This window comes from Pteropus alecto, unplaced genomic scaffold, assembly GCF_000325575.1.
Source record: "Pteropus alecto unplaced genomic scaffold, ASM32557v1 scaffold11, whole genome shotgun sequence".
NCBI lineage: Eukaryota > Metazoa > Chordata > Mammalia > Chiroptera > Pteropodidae > Pteropus > Pteropus alecto.
The window spans coordinates 598,572-617,979 of NW_006431956.1; the positions used below are offsets into that span (position 1 = coordinate 598,572).

Below are 19,408 nucleotides of genomic sequence, written 5' to 3' on the forward strand. Positions count from 1 at the left end.
TTAAAAAATAACTTTATTGAGATAAAGTTTACCTACCAGACAATTCACCCATTTAGAGTGTACAATTCAGTGATTTTTACTATATTCACAGAGTTTTGCAATCACCAGCACAATCAATGTTAGACCATTTTCATCACCCTGAAAAGAAATCCTGTCCCTTTTAGCACTAACTCTGCATCCCCCACTACCTCCAGCCTAAACATCCACTAAGCTACTTTTGCCTCATTCGATTTGCCTGTTCAGCACAGTGCATATAAATGAAGTCATATATGATCTTTGTGACTAAGTTCTTTTTACTTAGCAGAGTGTTTATGAGGTTCATCCATGTTGTAGCGTGTAGCAGTACTTCATTCACTTTTTGGCGGAATAATATTCCATGTTATACCATGTTTTCTTTCTGCATTCATCAGTTGATGGACATTTGATGGTTTCCACGTTTTGATTATTATGAAAAATGCTCCTGTATATATTCGTGTGCAGGTTTTGTATAGGTGTGTGTTTTCATTTCTCTTGCATATATACCTAGAAGTAGAATTGCTGGGTAACTGTGTAAAACAAAATTTTTAAAACTGCATTTAGCTCTTCTGGAAGACATGGAAAGGGATAAAGTCATAACCCAATAACAGTTTGCGTAAAAGCTCTTTATCTTGCCTATTCTTTCTAACTCCCCCTTCTTTTCATTATGAAAAATAATGCTACCATAGAAAAAGAGAGCGTAGTATAATATACTCATCACCTAGGTTTAACATGTTTTGCATCATTCCTTCATTTGTTGAAAAATTTTTTTTTGCTGAAGAATTTGAAAATAAATTACAAGTAAATACTTCAGCTCACATCTCTAAACAATAAGGCCGTTTTCCTACAATCCCCTGATTTTATTGTTGCTGTGTGAGAGGCTGGCTTCAGGGATGGTGGAGTGGAAGCTGCATTGTCCCTAACAAGTGCATACACACTGGGGTTGATAATACAACAGCACTACTGCCTGTGTGTATATACACAGTTACCGTTTTGGGCTCAAATAGAAATGGCTAGTTCTGTGTATAATAGTAATATTTTATATTAATGTAGTGTTTTATAGCTTTAAAAGTTTGGGCTCTTTCTAAATCTGAGAACCTAGTGGTTTATGTATCTCTGACCCAGGCCCACCCTCCCTGCTGACGTGACATAGTCCTCAGTCACGTGGTCGTTCTTAGTAAGTGGAAAACTTGGAACTGGCACCCAAGCTTCTGACCATCAGTTCTTTGCTCTTCCAGTAGGTCAGAGTGTTCTCACCGTTATCTTTTATAATTCAGAACTGACGCCTCCATTCAGGAACATCTGTGAAACCTGTCCTTTCCTCCTTATGCTCCCTTCTGCCGCCGTGTGGGATCCTCTTCTGTCTCAGCTCCTGCAGTAGCTTTCTAGTTGGTCTTGCTACTACTCTCTCCCCTCTTCAGACTCAGATTTCATGAGTCTCTACCACCTGCAGAGTAAAGTCGAAGCTGATTAGCTAGTTCTGCAAAGATCTTTACTGCTCAGTCCCAAGCTTGCTTTTCAGCTGTAGCTTTTACCGCTTTCTCCCCTGCTTCCAGCACTAGCCTACTGTTCTAAATAATTTATGATCTTTTATGCTTCCATACTTTTGTTCACTCTGTTCCCTACTTAGAATTTTGTTCCTTTTGTTTATCTTTGTGTCACAGCTGCCTAGCACAGACCTGTCATGTAGTAAACGTCACATGTCACTAAACACAGCAGCCTCCTTTATCTTGCGGTTTCACTTTCTTCAGTTTCAGTTACTTGTAGTCAACCAAAGTCCAAAAATAGTAAATGGAAAATTTCAGAAACAAGCAGTTCATAAGTTTTAGATTGCATGTGTTCTGAGCAGCGTGATGAAATCTGGAGCTGTCCCACCAAGGATGTGAGTCTTCCCTTTGTCCAGCGTCTCCACACTGTACATGCTTCCTGCCCATTAGTCACTTTGTAGCCCTCTTAGTTATCAGATTGACTGTCGCAGTATGGCAGTGCTTGTGTTCAGGTCACCCTTACTTGACTTAGTAGTGACCCCAAAGTGCAAGAATAGTGATGCCGGCAGTTTAGATGTGCCAAAGAGAAGCCTGTAAAGTACTTCCTTTAAGTGAAAAGTTTGGAAGTTCTCAGTGAGGAAAGAAAACCATATGCTGAGGTCGCTGAGATCTGCGATAAGAACAAATCTTCTATCTGTGAAATTATGAAGAAGGAAAAAGAAATTTATGCTAGGTTTGCTGTCGCATCTAAAGCTGCAAAATTTACAGCCACAGTGCGTGGTAAATGCTTAGTTAAGATGGAAAAGACATTAAATTTGTGGTGGAACACGTGAACAGAAAAAGTGTTCCAACTGATGGCATCACATTGCTCCAGAAAGCATTGAGCTTGTATGAAGACCTCAGCCTGGGACCCCCTGAAATGAGTGACACCGACCCACTTACTTCAAGCAAGGGGTGGTACACAGATTCAGGAATAGGTTTGAACTGAAAAGTAAAATATTACTGGAGAGGCTACATCTGCCTGTGAAGAAGCTGCTGCCACATTTCTGGCAGAGTTGGAGAAGAGGATTAAAGAAAAGTGATACCAACCAAATCAAGTCTTCAGTTGTGATGAAACTGGGCTCTTCTGGAAGAGGGTGCCCAAAAGAACCTAAAAATTGCAAAGGACGTGCCAGGGCATATGCGGAGCCTGGGAGGCCGGATGAAGTCTGGTTGTATGTGGCAGCGCTGCGGAGCACGTGATAAAGCAGGCCTAGTGTACAGAGCCAAGAGCCCGCACGCTCAGAAGCAGAAACAAAGATGAGCTCCCTGTGTTCTGGCAACATAATCAGAAAGCCACTCGTTTATGGTGGAATGGCTCCACCAAGACGTCACGAGAGGAAGGGTGAGGACAGTACAGGCACACCCGGGAGATGTTGTGAGGTTGGATCTAGACCACCGCGATAGAGTGAATACCTTAATAAAGCAAGTCACAGATTTTTTTGGTTTCCCAGCACATGAAAGTTATGTTTCCACTATGCTGTAGTTGATTAAATGTGCAGTAGCATTATGTCCTTAAAAAAAAATGTACGTACCTTAATTAAAAATGCTTTATTGCTAAAAAACACTAACTGTCATCTAAGCCTTCAGCAAGTCGTGATCTTTTTGCTGGTGGAGGGTTTTGCCTCAGTGTTGATGGCTGCTAACTGATCAGAGTGGTGGTTCTAAATAAGACAACAGATTTGCTGCATTGATCGACTCTTCTTTTCACGAATTATTTCTCTAGCACGTGATGCCTTTTGATAGCATTTTACCCACAGAAGAACTTCCTTTAAAATTGTAGTCAGTACACTCAAACTCTGCTGCTGCTTTACCACTAAGTTTATGTAATAATCTGAGTCCTTTGTTGTCATTGCAGCAGTCTTTACAGCATCTTCACTAGGAGTGGATTCCATCTCATGAAATCACATTAGCAACTCCTCGTCTGTTAAAGTTTTATCACAAGATGGCAGCAATTCAGTCACATCTTCAGGCTCCACTTCTAATCCTAGTTCTCTTGCTGTTTCCACCACATCTCCAGTTATTTCCTCCACTGAAGTCTTGAACTCCTCAAAGCCATCCATGAGTGTTGGAATAAACTTCTTCCAACTTCCTGTTAATGCTGATAGTTTGACCTCTTCCCATAAATCACAGGTGTTCTCAATGGCATGTAGAATGCAGAATCCTTTCCAGGTTTCAATTTACTTTGCCCAGCTCCATCAGAGGAATTACTGTCTATCACAGCTACAGCCTTACGAAATGTATTTCTTAAATGAGAAGTCTATGGGCTACAGAATGGATGTTTGTTAGCAGGCATGAAAACCATGTTAATCTCATTGTCTGTCTCCACCAGAGCTCTTGGGCGACCAGGTGCATTGTCAGTGAGCAGTAATATTTTGAAAGGAATCTCTTCTTTTCTGAGCAGTAGGCTTCAGTAGTAGGCTTGAACTATTCAGTAAACCATGTTGTAAATAGAAATATCCAGGCTTTGTTGTTCCATTAATAGAGCACAGGCAGAGTAGACTGAGCATAATTCTTAAGATCCCTAGGATTTTCTGAATAGTGAGTGAGCGCTGGCTTCAGCTTAAGGTCACCAGCTGCATTAGCCCTAACAAAGGAGTCAGCCTGTCCTTGGATGCTTTGAAGTCAGGCATATTGACTTCTCCTTTCTAGCTATGAAAATCTGAGATGGCGGCATCTTCTAATATAAGGCTCTTTAGTCTATTCTGAAAATCTGTTCTTTAGTGTGACTAGATCTTCTGGATAACTGGCTGCAGCTTCTATATCAGCACTTGCTGCTTCACCTTGCACTTATATGTGGTAGAGACAGCTTTTTTCCTTAAACCTCATGGAGCAACCTCTGCCAGTTTCGGACTTCACTTCTGCAGCCTCCTCAGCTCTCAGCCTTCATAGAATCGAAGAGAGCCAGGGCCTCGCTCCAGGTTAGGCTTTGGCTTACAGAAATGTGGTTGCTGGTTTGATCTTCCCAGGCCACTAAAACCTCCTCCATGTCAGCGAGAAGGCTGCTTCCCTTTCTTTGGTGTGTTCTCTGGAGTAGCATTTTTAATTTTCTTCAGGAACTTTCCATGTGCTCCACAACTTGGCTGTTTGGCACAAGAGGCCTCTACCTTTCAGCCAGCCTCAGCCTTTGACATGCCTTTCTCACGAACCTTAGTCAGCCCTGGTATTTGATTTAAAGTGGTTTACATGCAGTTCTTTCTCTCACTTGAGACTTAAAGGCCACCGGAGGGTTATTCATTGGCCTAATTTCACTATTGTCCTGTCTCAAGGAAGAGGGAGGCTGGAGGAGAGGGAGAGAGACGGGGAATGGCCGGTTGGTGGAGCAGTCAGAGCACACACAACATTGATTAAGTCTTATGTGAGTGTGGTTTGTGGCACCCCAAAAAAAGTATAATGATGACATCAGAGATCACTGATCACAGATAAACAAATAACGATAATCATGAAAAAGTTTGAAATATTTTGAGAATTACCAAAATGTGACACAGACATGAATGTTTTGGGGAAAATGGCTCTGTAAATTTCATTTAATGCAGGATTGCCAAAAACCTTCAATTTGTAAAAAACACAGTTCTCTACGAAATGCAGTAAAGCGAAGAGCAGTAAAGCGAGGCATGCCTGTACAATCAGATGTTTTGAGAGAGGAGAGACCACATTCACATAACGTATCATGATATATGGTTATAATTGTTCTATTTTATTTTGTTAACCTATTTCTGTGCGTGATTTATAAATTAAGCTGTCGTAGGTATGCAGGTATAAGAAAACAATACACACGTATGCATAGGGTTCACTATCCGCGGTTTCAGGCATCCACTGGGGGTCTTGGAACACATTTCCCTGTGGATAAGGTATGACTCTTGCACTCGCTGAGATTTTTTGCAGAAAATAACTTCAGAATCACATTACCATAAATCTTTTCATTGAATGATTGCATGGAGAAAAAAAAACTTAGACTTTTCTAAGAATGTTATACATTTATCCCATTTTGGTTCCTGTACCCAAGTAGAAAATTGGTTATCACACAAATATGTTCTTTCTTGTCTTAGCTCTAATGTTTCCATACCTTTAGAGTAACTCGAGTAGTTTTTTAAAAATTAAGCAGTGTCAACAGTTTTTAATGTTGACTTTTATTTTTTGTGTTGTCTTGTTTAGCTAAAGTAGCTTTACATAGGAATTGTATATATGAAACAATCTTTTAAAATTGTAAATTAATCTGTATTTTATACTTTTTAGGTGTATATGTTTCCAAATATTCAGACTGTCTTCATGCAAGACCATGGTATCATGGGAAGTCTGGTTATGTTATAATTTTTAATCTAATTAAGGTAAAGCCCAGATGTGCTTCTATGTAATATTTCTTTTAAAAACTAAGTTATCAGTCTATGTAATGTTCTTTGCAATCATTTGCTAAACATAGCCCCCTCCAAACACAGCTATCCAGATTCAGAAAAAGTTACTGCTGTTTTCCCTTTCCTTTAAAGAGAAAGCTTTTTTGTTCATTTAATAGGTGATCTAAGGATATGTTAAAAAAAAAAGCTCGAATGTAATACAAAAGGTATTCATTCAGTGAAGTCTTCTTCTCGCCCCTATCCCACAGTGCCACTTTTTAGACATAAATAACAAAAAACAAGTAGCTGCCTGTAAAACAATGTGATTACAGTTAATCAGAGATGAATTTTGAAAACAACACTCGTCTGTTTTAAATTGTCAAAATAAAAAATGTTTATTTTTTTTATCCTTAAAACATCCAGACCTGTTCACACCTTCATTTAACAGATCTCAGAAACTGTTAAATGCCCTTAAATAGTCCAATATAAGTGAATCATTCGATTAGAATTTTCACTCAAATCGTAGGAAAGCTCTAATTTTAGAGATTGGTGGGCTTTTTGAGGATGTAATCTGTGGTCTTGTTGTTTTTCCTTTTCTTTTAGATTTCTTTCTAAGCTTTTTGGTTATGAATCTAACAACACTGATTTTTTTTTTAAGAGTGTGAACTCTTCATATTCCAAAATTTGTCCCCAACAACTGGAGGGACAGCAGCGTTGCACTAGTGGACAGTTACTGCCCTTCCCCCCTTAGTGTTCCCTCTCCTGCTCTGTGATGAGTACTGTAGTTCTGCAGAGAGTATGCCTCTCAGCTCTGAGGACAGACGTTTGCTTTTTTGTTCACATCAGATCGCCTCGCCCTTGGTTTCTTGTCCCTGTGTCCCACCTTGTCTGCTGGGTGTTGCTGTTACAATTTTCCCTGTATGTTCTCAGTTCCCCTTACTGTACTGCTTGAGCCGACCACACCCAGCATCCTGACATGTTTAATCAGGAAAACAAGTCGCTCACTGAGTTATTATTTATATTCTTTGGCTTTTTAGGCGAAAGAATTGCCTTTGGTGGTCCTACTAATGAAGAGGCAGGACCTTAACAGCAAAAAACCAATTTTTAAATAAAAGTAATTAAATTTTTCTTGTAAAGATAAAAAAATAAAGGTTGCCTATAGTCTCTTCCTCATTTTGTTACATATTTGTATATTTTTATTTTTCCTATATTATTGTATTTCATTATATGATAAATGTGACTGCTTTTCTTCTTTTTCTGGACAACATGTAACCCTTGGTGAAGAGACCTCTGTAATGGGCAGTACTGACTGTTCACAGTCTTCAGGGCCTTGGTCTGCTCAGCTCTTCCCTTCCTGTTTGCTCCTTGCTGATGTGCTGGGTCCTGGCATACTAACTGTGCCTTGGCCTGTAATTTACCGTTGCTAACCTAAAGGTTCACTCTGGAAACTCATCTTTTGAAAGTTTAGATTTCATTAATCATCTTTCATGTTATAATCATTGAACATCCAATCTGTTTGGTAAGCTGTACAATTTTTATTTTAAAGAAGTGGTTCTCCTAAATTTGGGGTGATTTCATGTACTCCATTGATACTGTGATAAAAGAAAAGACATTTGCCTCAGAAAGATGCTGAAACATACCAGATTTTTAAATACAATTTTAAGGGATTTGTGGATAATAGAAACTACTATTGGCCTTAAAGATAATTTTCTAAGAACCATAGTTCTAATTCTTAATACAGTTAACTGTTAGTTGAAACACATCCACTTCCTTATTAGGTTACTTGTAAATGAGTCCTAGAGTAAAATTATTGCTATTCTTCAAATAGACATCTGATTAGTCTTAATATTTTCATTCTAGGGAAGAGTCAAGTTTGTGCCTGAGAATTATACAACTAACTATACTAGCCCATCATCTGGCTATGATTGCCACGTGGCTGCAAATACTAATAAGGTTTCTCACAGGACGAGTCATTTTCGAGCCTTTGAACTGAGTCAGGTATAGTCACCTGGGAGTAAATGATTTCCAAGATACATGTCTGTGTCCCATGTTTAACTTTTCAGGACCGGGTTGGTTGAGATCAGCTTGGCGCGTGTGGAATTCGGTAGTCCTGTCCTGATGATACTTCCTTCTCTTCTTTCAGTATTACCTCTATGAGCTTTCAGGCAGCACTGCTGTTGAGCGACCCAGGCAGATCCACCCGTATGTGATCGTAGCATTTCAGTACAGGGAGCCTAAAAAGATGGCAGCGCCAGCCCATAAAAGCATGTGAGTAATTACGCGCATACTTTGTTTTCCTGGATTTGTTTCCTTTGCTCTTATAAAAATGCTGCTTTGTTTTTTTTCCCTCCCCTAGACTTGAACTCAGTGAAAATGGTAAGAAGTTATTTAATTGGTTCCTTTAAGTTTTTTTTTTTTTTAAGTAAATGTTTCGTTCATAAATCAACTAGTTTCTTACCCTCATTTCTTAAAGTTCTCATCTCCCCGTGGAAAGGGAAATTAACTATTCAAGGCTGTCTGCTGTGTGATATAACTCTTTGGTCTTCTTACGGCACACTGGTTTCAGCACAACTGTAAGTATTGAATGTGTGTACTTTACTATGCTTGTGTAATTTTTTAAATTATTATTTTGAGTTCTTGCTTGTTGGCCTTGGCGTGAAATATAGCCATTGTACTTGGTTTTAGATTAGAGTACTTTTGGGCAGATGTATAGAGCATAGGACCATGACACAAGAGATCTAAAGTCACATCTCAATTCTGACCTTGACCTTAGAATAAGTTAGTTTTATAATCTTTGACAACTCATGTTTTAAATTTTAGTATCTTAATCTATTCATGAGAAAATGACCTCTCAGATTAAATTAAATTGATTTGATACTAGAAGTTTGACTTTCCCTAAGAAGCAAATTGAATTTGCCTAGATAGCAGATAATGTAGATTATAGCCACTTAATTATATTATTTAATCTTTATTAAGATTCGCAGTATTTAATTTTCTGATTTTCACATGATTTTCCTAGACTAGTATTAAATAGAGTAGTTGCTACACATATTTACATTATAATGAATTACAGTATTTTCTTCTGGAGAATAGTGAAGGGCATCTTATGAAATCTTTTTTTTTTTTTTTAATCTTTTTTTTTTTTAAGTGTTCTTAGTTTGTATCCCAAACCATTGGAAGATAGAGTTTAATAGAAATAGAAGGTGAAAACAGGTGCGCTGTCAGAATTCATTTTCTTTCTGTTCGCCTTTTTTTTTCTTTTTTTTTTTTAAGAAAAAGGAGAGAGATAGCCCACAGAATAAAGTAAGAATTCTGTGAATAAATAAATGAGAATGGAAAATGCTTCCTCCCTATAGACAGAATAATGGGATTCAAAGAGTACCATTGGCAACACCATGGTAATCAGTGGATACTTAAAGTAGTTGATGGTACTTACATATCTCACAGTATTTCCCCACAACTTACGTATTAATCACAAAGGAGAAAATACAGGCTTTACAAAGGAAAAATACTGCTAAGTGGTTAACGTCATAAGGAATGGAGTAAACATCTTTGTACATCATATCAGCAAGCACGTGAGTAACACATCACGTCTGTGGTATGTAATCCTGCCACTCTGATCAGGAGGAAACAGACATACGCAGATTGAGGGACGTTCTGCAAAGTAAATGGTCTATATTATTCAAAAATACCGAGGTCATTAAAGAAAAAGACTAAGAGACTATTCCAGATTGAAGGAGACTAAACAGACATAACTAAATGATATGTCTATGTTAGAATCCTGGACTACAAAAAATGTTCTTTTGTTATAAAGGTCCTTAGTGAGACAGTTGGCAAAATTTGAATAAGGTCCGAAGGTTAAATAATTGTACCGTACCACTGTTAATTTCTTGATTTTGCTAATTGTTTTGTGGTTGTATAAGGACACACAGAAGTATTTAGGGGAGAAGAGGGTATCTGTCTACAAGTCTGCAAGTATTTCAGAATGAGTTTTAAAGAAGGAAAAGTTACTCATGCGAAATGATGCAAGCCTGGATGTGGTTCATTCTGTGACATGCATGGTAGTCAGTGCAATGAGTGATCAACTCTTATATAGCATAATTTTTAGAAAATTGTCATTACAGTATGAATAATTCTTCCACACATCTGGGCATTTTGGTTATACCAAAAATATATACATTCAGAAAATGTGAACATATTTGAGACCATGGTTTATGGGTCATTTGAAAATCTATAATATTTTTAAAAATACATACTATTCATTCTGGTGCCTATCAATTTAAGGACTTTTTGTGGTTACAATATTTTTGTTTGCATTTATATTAGAAAACTAGATATTATGAAGCTGTAGGTAGTTTCAGTGTTTATTATCTCATGATATTGTTTTCTTTTTTAGACCACATGAACTAGATTTCAAGTATGTAATGAAAGTGTCGTCTTTGAAAAAAAGACTACCAGAAGTTGCCTTTAGAAAACAGAATTACTTGGAACAAAAAGGTCTGTTCGCATGTAATAATAATAATACACTGTATATCCTGGGCTTTGTTCCAATTATTTTCCTCTCTCTCTCTCTCTCTCTCTCACACACACACACACACACTCATTCACATTCACATTTTTACTTAGGTTTTGCCTTAAGTGATTCTTAAAAGGGTCTTTTGTGATAATTGTAGAGTTGCTGTGTTTCATTTCCTTGGAGGTTAACTAGAAACTGTGAAAGATAGTTTCATCTAAGATGGCAAAGACTAGTATTAATATTGAATACTAAAGGATTTAAGCAAATGGACATGATTACAGGTAGTTGAAGGCTTATAACCAACTCCTTTTCGAGGAGAATGGAGTTGTTATGATTGTTTTCACTTATTTATATATTGTACTGCTACTACTTATTATTAAATTTCATGGGGTAACATTGGTTAATGAGATTTTATAAGTTTCAGGTGTGCAGTACTGTAATATATCACTTGTATATTGATTGCATTGTGTGCTCATCACCCAAAATTTAGTTACGTACTTATAAATGAAGAAAAAAAGAAAACATGAGAAGGAAATTCCTTGGTTATTTAATTCATGGAACATTGATATTTATATTATTTATGTAGTATTCACTTGTCTTGTTAATCCTGTAGTAGTGTCACTATAAATGAAAGCATTGTTTTTAAATACTTTACACAGTAACTTTTTATTAATGTGTTTTATAACCAAAAACAAATAATTTTTTGAATAGTATTCCTAGTTTTTCACCTTTTTTTAACATATAAAATGAATTGGTTTTTAGGAAAAAAAGTAATAGCATTTTAATTAAAAACTGTTCTGCTTTTCTGATTTTCTCCACAGTCTCTTACCAAGATATGTGCTTCAATATGTATGAGGTGGAACTGTCAAACAAACAAGGGGAAAAAATAGATAAACTAACAGAAGTCATTAAAAATAAGCAGTTGGTAAGAATCATCAATTTAAAATGTAATAGTTTTTTCCTTAAATTGAAAATTTGCTAATTATGGCTGTTTCTAAATTGAATTATTTTAGTTTGCTGAAAAGATTTTCATCATTTAATATCTATTGACATATTATTGATATAACAGTTATTGACTAACATTTCATCCCCTTTGTATCTTAGTTTACTTTTGTGTTTCACTAATCAGTTTATACTCCCGATTTTAGGAATAAGAGGACAGTTTTCTCAAATCCTTTTTTATTTTGTTTTCTGACAGAATTGAGTAGATTCCTAGTCTTTTGCACTTGGGAGATAGTTCTTTTAAAGTGACTGGTATCCATAGGTTTATAAGGAAAACAGAGTTGCTGCTTCTCCTGTTTCTATAGTGTAGAAAGTAAGACTCCACTGAGAAGTAGATAACGATCCACAGACTTCTCTTTGTTCTGTTCACTGGGTTCCTCAGTGTAAGGGTAGAAGTAGATGCCGGCTCTACAGTGAATGCTTCCGAGACATCCCAGAGGAGATGTGTGAGTATGGGACAGTGACCAAACAAGTGTGAGCCTTTTAGTGACATGATGGACTGTCCCCCTGGTAGATAGCGAGAAATCAATAGATTAAATAGAAAATTTATATAAGCTGTGAATAAGCTGTGTCAGAGATAGTGTCAGTTAACATACTTTAAGTCGCATGTCACAAGCACAAACTGGCTTAAATAGTAAAGGGCTTTAACAGGCTTACTTTTCATTATAGGTGATGAGGCGGGTTCAAGTACTATTTCCTCAGGGGTCTTTCTCTCTTTTAGCTTCACCCTCCTCTGTGTGATAGCTTCTTCCTGAGACTGCTAGTCAGGGCTACGTGCTTCTTGTCTGCATCCAGAGAGTGAGAACCCCTCCTCCAAACCATCTCTTCCGCTTCATTTCGTCTGCACATCCCTCAGCCAGGAACTGCAGAGGGAATGAACTACACCAATTAGCTCAGGCCTTTCGGTGCCCACCTTCTAGAACCTGGCGTGAGAGCCCGGTCCGCAGCTGGGAGCGCTCCACGGGAAGGAGGCGGAATGGGCCACATTGGACACTTAACAGTTATTAAGATAACTATTGGATATCTACTGTAGGATTGTAGGCTGGTCTTTTTTTGGAGTAGCATAGTCTATTTTACATTTGGAAGTTATAAGGAAGAAAGTCCAAAGATGTTCTCAGAAAATGCATTAGTGAAGGGACTACTTTGTGAGTGCTTTGTAGTATTAAAAATAGTAGAGACTTGGTGCAGAACTTGGCTTTGAAACCTGTTCATTCATAATAATTACTTATAGGAATTACATGTCACGTAAGGTCCTTTCTCCTCAGTGCACCATGCTTTTCTGGCTTCATTATATTATGAACAATTTTTACCTGTCAGTCTCCTCAGCTGGTGATGCTGAGTTCCTGGAGAGAAGGTATCCTGTCTTAAGCATTCGACACCTTGATGCCTGGTGTATAGTGGATGAGCAATAAATGTTCCTAGAGTACAATGTATATGGGCTTGTACCTAGAACACTGAACTGCAAGAACACTACAGAGCAAGTTCTCTTTTTAAAAGGGTGCTAAGGTCTACGGCCACGCCACCCTAAACACGCTTGATCTTGTCTGATCTCGGAAGCTAAGCAGGGTCGGGCCTGGTTAGTACTTGGATGGGAGACCACCTAGGAAGACCAGGTGCTGTAGGCGTTAAAAAAAAAGGATGCTAAGGACATGTATGGCTAGATATTTTCTGTGTATAAATAGAGAGAAGTAGGTATTTAAAAGAGTCTGTGATTTCTCCCCACAAAGGTTAAAAGGGGAACTTTATGCAGCCCTTTTCAGTACATCATTTGAGAGACTGATACTTTATACTATATACTTGTTTTATTTGCACATCTTTTGGTAGGCAGAAATATATGATTTTATGTAGATAAAGGGATATTACTTTTCATCTGTTTTACAAAACTAAATTGCAGAACAATGTAGAAGCTAATTATTGTTACTTTTGCATTTTACATCAATAGAAAATGAAACAAGAATTATCTCTCTTTGCAATTTAATAGATACCAAAGCTGTGGGTGTATATAACTATTATTTTGTTTATTCAGTAATTCTTTCTTGAGTGCTTACTGTGTCCCAGAAGCAAAAGTAGAAAATAATCCCAGCCATTAAGGGACTTATAAGATCGTGGTGAGACAAAGACGTAAATGCATAGGGGCTTCGGCAGAGGCTTATGGCGACTCACAGTAGTGATTGTTCTTGTACCGACACGTTAGTCTCATAATTGAGTTCTAATATAATACTTAGGAAAGAAGTCTCTTTCATACTTGAATTTATTAATTTACCATATTTTTAGGCTTACGACCTATCAATTTTTGAAATAGAATGTTTTATCACATTATAAAATGATATATTTGTTTACTTTTTTTAAGTGAAAAATTACTGTATGAACGTTGGGTTTTATCCTGTTTGTATATAGGCTTTAGAAATGGTGAATAATGGGGAAGAACTGTTATGTTTATGATTTAGAATGATAGCTTTTAAATAACTTCCCCTGACCTGGGGACAAAATTCCCCAATTTACTGTAAATGTTAAAATTTCAAGATTTTCTTCTTGAGCTCAAGATTCCACTCGGACTCGTGGAGGGGAAAATAGAAAGGAAGAATTTATTTTCATCAGCATTTCTTATTGCCACAGGACCTAATTATGTTATTTTCTATTATTTTCTATCTCTTAGATGGTAGAGAAAGGATTCTTTTATTGGATACAATCTTCCAGTCATTCTAGTTCCAAGATTCTGTGACATGTTGTAAACATGAGCTTAAGATGCTAATCATAAGTCTAATCATCTTGAATCCATAGTGGCTAAAGGGTACCAGATTACTGAGGCAGCGGTATGAAATGTCAGGCATCTCAGTGAAAAATGAAATAAGCCTTTTCTGATGGATTTGTTATGTTGAACATTGTCCTAATACTAACCCTTAGTGTTCTAGTTATTATATGTGGCCCTATCAGGGCCAAGGTTACTTGAGCGCTAAGGAACTTGCAATTTCTGCTGCTGGGGGCAAAATTCTCCTGATTCCCATAAACACTAACATTTCAAGATTTTTTAAAATTTATTTTGCTTTTTATTAGCTCAGAATTCACTGAATAGTAGTATAGTGGTATGGGAGAGGAAGAGGAGAATTGAATCTTCTTTCTGTTATGTTTAAGGCACTCATCAAATGCTTAGAAGATCAGGGCGTTTTCATTTTGCTTCCATCATCAGCCTTATTATCAGAAACAAGTAAGGACAACTTTTTTTTAAAAAAAAACTTTTTTAATGCGTTTACTTTTGTAAGATGAACACCCTAACTTTTCTCTGGTTCTCGTTCTGTGTAGGTTTTGGCGACGAGCAGATAGGACTGCATGGGTTACATGTATTCCATTCGTCCCGGGCAGCAGGTAAGAGCACAGTGGCTTCTGGTTCACTAACTGTGTTACGTTTTTTCATCCTCATCTTACTTAACCTCTCAACCCTGCTAATTATTTTCTTTTAAATAACTCTTCCTTTAACCTCCCTAGTTGATTCTCCTCAGTCCCTTTGCGGGCTCGTCCTTTCCTCTAAGCTTCACACCCACATATCCTCCTGTCTGTGGACTTTATTTAAGATGTTTCAGGTGTTCCTCAAATTCAGCATGTCCAAAACTGATTCTTTTGTTGTTGTTGTTACTGAACAACAATAGCTAGGAGAATAATACTGTAACGACTACGTACGGTAATAGATGGTGACTGGACTTAATATGGTGATCACGTTGTAAAATATATCAGTGTTGAATCATTTTGTACACTTGAAACTAATATAATAGCTTGTACCTCAACTAAAATTAAAAATAAATTTAAAAGTTTACCTCAAACCCCCCCCCCCCCCACGATAGCTAGGAGATAACTTTTATCAATTTGCCAGGTAACTAGGATTCAAGGCCTTCGAGGAGGCAGGCCTTTGTCTGGGCGCCTTGTCTCATTCTCCTTTATCAAGTGGTGTTTGCCTCCTTCAGACCAAGAATTGGCTCTTGGGGGCAAAAAAAATCTTACACGGTAGATCGATAGCTAGGAGATAACTTTTATCAATTTGCCAGGTAACTAGGATTCAAGGCCTTCGAGGAGGCAGGCCTTTGTCTGGGCGCCTTGTCTCATTCTCCTTTATCAAGTGGTGTTTGCCTCCTTCAGACCAAGAATTGGCTCTTGGGGGCAAAAAAAATCTTACACGGTAGATAAATAGATCTACAGTATATTTGTGGTATTAAAATTTGAGGGAGCAGTGAGGAAGCAAAGTCTGAAAAAGCTCTTGGGGTGGAGGGATTAAGGAATAATATCAGAGGAGCAGCACCGACCTAGTCTAGTCTGTTATTTATATCTGTCCGGTGTCGGTTTAAATTTCGCTTTATTGATTCTCTTCTCATCACCACTCTGACTTCAGTGAGGATCTCTAGGCTTATCATCAATAGAATTTAAACATTTATTTGTATGCTGTTTAATGCCTGCCTTTCTTGTATTCTACTGTATCCCTACTACCTAGCAATGCCAGGTACATAAAAAATAATAAACACTTGCTAAACAAATCATTTCTTTTTGTCATTTGATGAAATTTTTCTTGTTTTATAATCATGCTCTATATGTTTAACATACATAGCGTTTATAAAGTCACAACCAATACAAAAATGTTTTTAAAGTTGATTTCTTAAAATTGCATTTAGTTACTCAAAGTTGAGAACTGCACTTTCTTTGGCATTACTTCTTTGGATTAAGCAAAACATTACTAATTATAACAACATAATGGCAATAGCTACTGGCATTTTTCATCCATTTACTATGTCAGGTGTTGTGCTAAGTATATAGCAGCCCTTAAAATGGATATTCTTATGACAGTTTCAAAGATGAGAAAATTAAGACTTAAACTTGCCCAAGGTCAGACAGCTGACTCTCACACTGGCTTCCCACGGCTGTCCCCTACTGCCTCCATCTTCGGCGAGAGCTTTGATGTCATTCTTATTTTCAGATGCAAACTACCACTCGAATAAGAAACGTTTATACCATTTGGTGTTGAACAGCACAGAATTTCTCGTTGAGTAAGCACTGGAGTCTCATTGCCGTGTTCACATCCTCCTCTGGCTCAGCAAGACATTTTCTGTTTATGGTCGTTCATAAGTTCAGAGCTATGGTTATTTGTTTTAAATTGAATGATACTTTGCTTAGCAGACTTAAAAAGTTCTTCATAGATCTTATAATAGTCTGTTGCAAATTGTTCTGGGTTCTGGGTTCTTCCTTTCCAAATTCTTGAAATGATGAAGTCGTGTGGAAAAATATTACTCTAGTGTGAACATTTTTGTATTTTATTTTCCTTCATGTATTGCTTTTTAAGTGATAAACTGCAAAGGAATTTTTAAGGTGTAGCCACATTTTCCTCTTTATTCATATTTGTTGTTCTGTTCCTTTTCCTAATACCTGCTCAAGTGCAAACGTATTTAGCTAGGACTGACTTTTAATTTTGCAGTTCCTTTTTCTTTAAAAAGAATGGTGTGATTTGTACTTCAGCTTCGTAGGCACCAGAGGTCTTTGTTATCTTTGGGTTTTTATTACAGATAATTTAAATTTTCTAGAATTTTATTGCCTACTTCTCAGTGATATGACCTTTTTTATTTATTCCCCTCTTACTGTTTTCCTTTAGGTTACTGACTTACAGAAAAATTAGCTTTTCAGTCAAAGAATGAGCTAGAGAGAGGAAATGAAACAGACTAGTCACTTAAAACAACTTTTTAAAAAATTTTATTTGATAGAGGTAATGACATTAACACCAATAGTTACCCTGAGATTTGGGGCTTACTGAAGGGTTTTACTTTTTTTTAGTTCAGTTGGTTTGCATTCTAACCTCTTAAAAAAATTTGAAGTTATATAAGGTAGAGATAAAATAAGACATATTTTAAAAGCAGAAAATGATAATTAAAGAGTAGGAAAGCAAATCTGCCACCTCTGAAAGCCAGTGTGTTGCTCTGCTGGCACATCAAGCTTTCGCTGGGCTCCTGATCACATGAGATAGAGCTGGAGGCAGGGCTGCCCTTTTCGTTCTGCCTAGTGATTACATTTGAATGATTCTTTTGCAGGTGTGTGTGATTGCATATATACAGATACAAATAGTCATTAAATGTACCGATAGTCTTTTATTAATTTCTCATTGAGAACATTGTATCATATTTAACCATCCTATGATTTTATAATCTAAAGTATTTTTTTCTGTGTATTTTTATAAAATTAAACAAGACCAAACAAATTCATGTTTTTAACATATCTATATGTATTTTAGAGCTGAAAGACTTGAAAGTTGAAGATGACATTTCATTGAAGGTGATACCTATTTTACCTGCCCTTAATTGTGCCCTGCTAGAAGCAAAGAAGTCATTCACTGAAGAAGGGCTGTGTCCAAACACATTAGTAAAGCATAACTTCCAAGAATTGTACAAGGTGGACAGAAGTCTTTCATTGACTGTTTCTCAGGATGAAGTGAAAGAGACTGCGTTATTTGGCAAGCTGTCCAATGGTTTCGACTTGGTTCCTCCAGCTGAAAAGTGCCCTTTACAGTCTTTAACTCAGTTGAAGTCTTATTTTTCAGACCCTAGTGGGTACATTTTGGAAGTATCTACTGCGTTAGATTTACTGGCAGAGCGTCCACAGTCTCCTAGTATTTTAGATGGAATTTGTGATGCTGGATTTTCTTTAGTTATGACTCCAGATCCTGAATTTCTTGACTCAGAAGCAGAAGTAAGAAAAGAAACTGAAATCGAAAAAAATTCTGACAAAATGTTTAAAGCAAGGAAGAGAACTGTGGCTCCGTTAAATCCAGCATCAAATCTGAGAGTCCAGCCGAAGAGAAAGGCAAGCATGCCGCCTGTGGTGCAGAGTAAAAGGGTGAACTTGTGCCGTCCCTTCCCCAAGAGAACTCCCGCTGGAACACACAAGGGCGCCACCTCTCCTGCCACTCTCAAATTAGTCAAAGGACAGTTTCCTCAGAAAAGAAAAAGAGGTAAGGCCGATTTACGTGAACCGTTAAAATGAGGCGTCAGGACCGTTGTATTCTAACACTGTTCCTGTCCGGTCCCCGTGGACGGCAGCTTGGCAGTATCAGTAAGATGTGTTAGAAACGCCAGCACTTCTCTCCAGGTGATTAGTCTGCGTGCTTGAGTTTGAGAAGTACTGATGTTCATACCAGATTAAAATCAAGAAACAGAAAACTGGAAGCTGTCTTAAAAGCCCACTCACCAGAAGCTTATATTTCACTTTAAAACTGCTCAAACTTTCAGTTATTTATGTACCATTGTAGAAAGAGAGTTTATCCAGTGTCTGAGCTATCCTCAGACAGATAAGAGTGTAGGAAGAGCATCTTCCAAAACAGGCGTACGAGTAGCAGCGAAAAGCGAAAACCGATAGCCAGGACATGCGTAAAGGGCGGGCAGATGGCTGCAGCCCCCAACACCAAAACGGTCTGAGACAGAATTTCTAGTCCTTCATATGTGTCAGAGTTTTACAGATGGTCACCTGGATCCTGCCGTAGACCTATTGAAACAATGTCTAGTGGCCTAGGGATATATGTAGTGAAACACTTCTACAAGTGGTCTTGTTGCCTCCTGAAAATTGAGTGAGAATCAGTCCAGAAACACTTAGCATGTAGTCAGATGCATTTAGCAAACAGCACAACAAACAACACGATTTTGCCTTAGAGTCGCCTCAGTTTATGAGTAGTGTATTTTGGTGAAAGTAGGGAATTATATGCTGTATGACTCCTTAGAGACGGAGTCAGCAAGCCGTGGCCCCTGAAAGGTCTCTGAAGCTCTGTCTCTGGCCACTTCACACTCCGTGGGCGGAGGTGAATGGTTGTGACTGGGAATGCATGGCCTTTGGAGCTGAGTATATGTACTGCCTGGCCTTTCACAAAAATGGTTTGCCAACCCTTGAAATTGGTCTCTTTTTTACATTTCACTATAGAAACTTTAGTGCCTAAAGAAGACACATCAGGGATATGCAGAGCTTCAGGATTCTAGATAATTAAGGTCTTACACTGTGGTTCA

General features: G+C 37.6%; 1 protein-coding gene and 1 pseudogene across 10 annotated transcripts in view; both read left to right on the top strand.

The window, feature by feature from the left end:
* FAM208B (family with sequence similarity 208 member B) overlaps positions 1-19,408 on the top strand; it is a 67,021-nt gene that overhangs the window by 23,044 nt on the left and 24,569 nt on the right. For 7 of the 10 annotated variants that reach the window (XM_015585610.2, XM_015585611.2, XM_006906942.3 and 4 more), the window contains 10 exons: positions 5,778-5,869; positions 7,733-7,870; positions 8,016-8,140; positions 8,229-8,248; positions 8,346-8,445; positions 10,269-10,369; positions 11,210-11,313; positions 14,523-14,595; positions 14,691-14,753; positions 17,650-18,366. In XM_015585610.2, the coding sequence (XP_015441096.1) occupies positions 5,778-5,869; positions 7,733-7,870; positions 8,016-8,140; positions 8,229-8,248; positions 8,346-8,445; positions 10,269-10,369; positions 11,210-11,313; positions 14,523-14,595; positions 14,691-14,753; positions 17,650-18,366 (1,533 nt within the window). The remainder of the gene's footprint in view (positions 1-5,777; positions 5,870-7,732; positions 7,871-8,015; positions 8,141-8,228; positions 8,249-8,345; positions 8,446-10,268; positions 10,370-11,209; positions 11,314-14,522; positions 14,596-14,690; positions 14,754-17,649; positions 18,367-19,408) is intronic. The other 3 variants (XM_025043402.1, XM_025043403.1, XM_025043400.1) reach the window with 2 other exon arrangements.
* Positions 12,897-13,015, top strand: LOC112475742 (annotated as a pseudogene).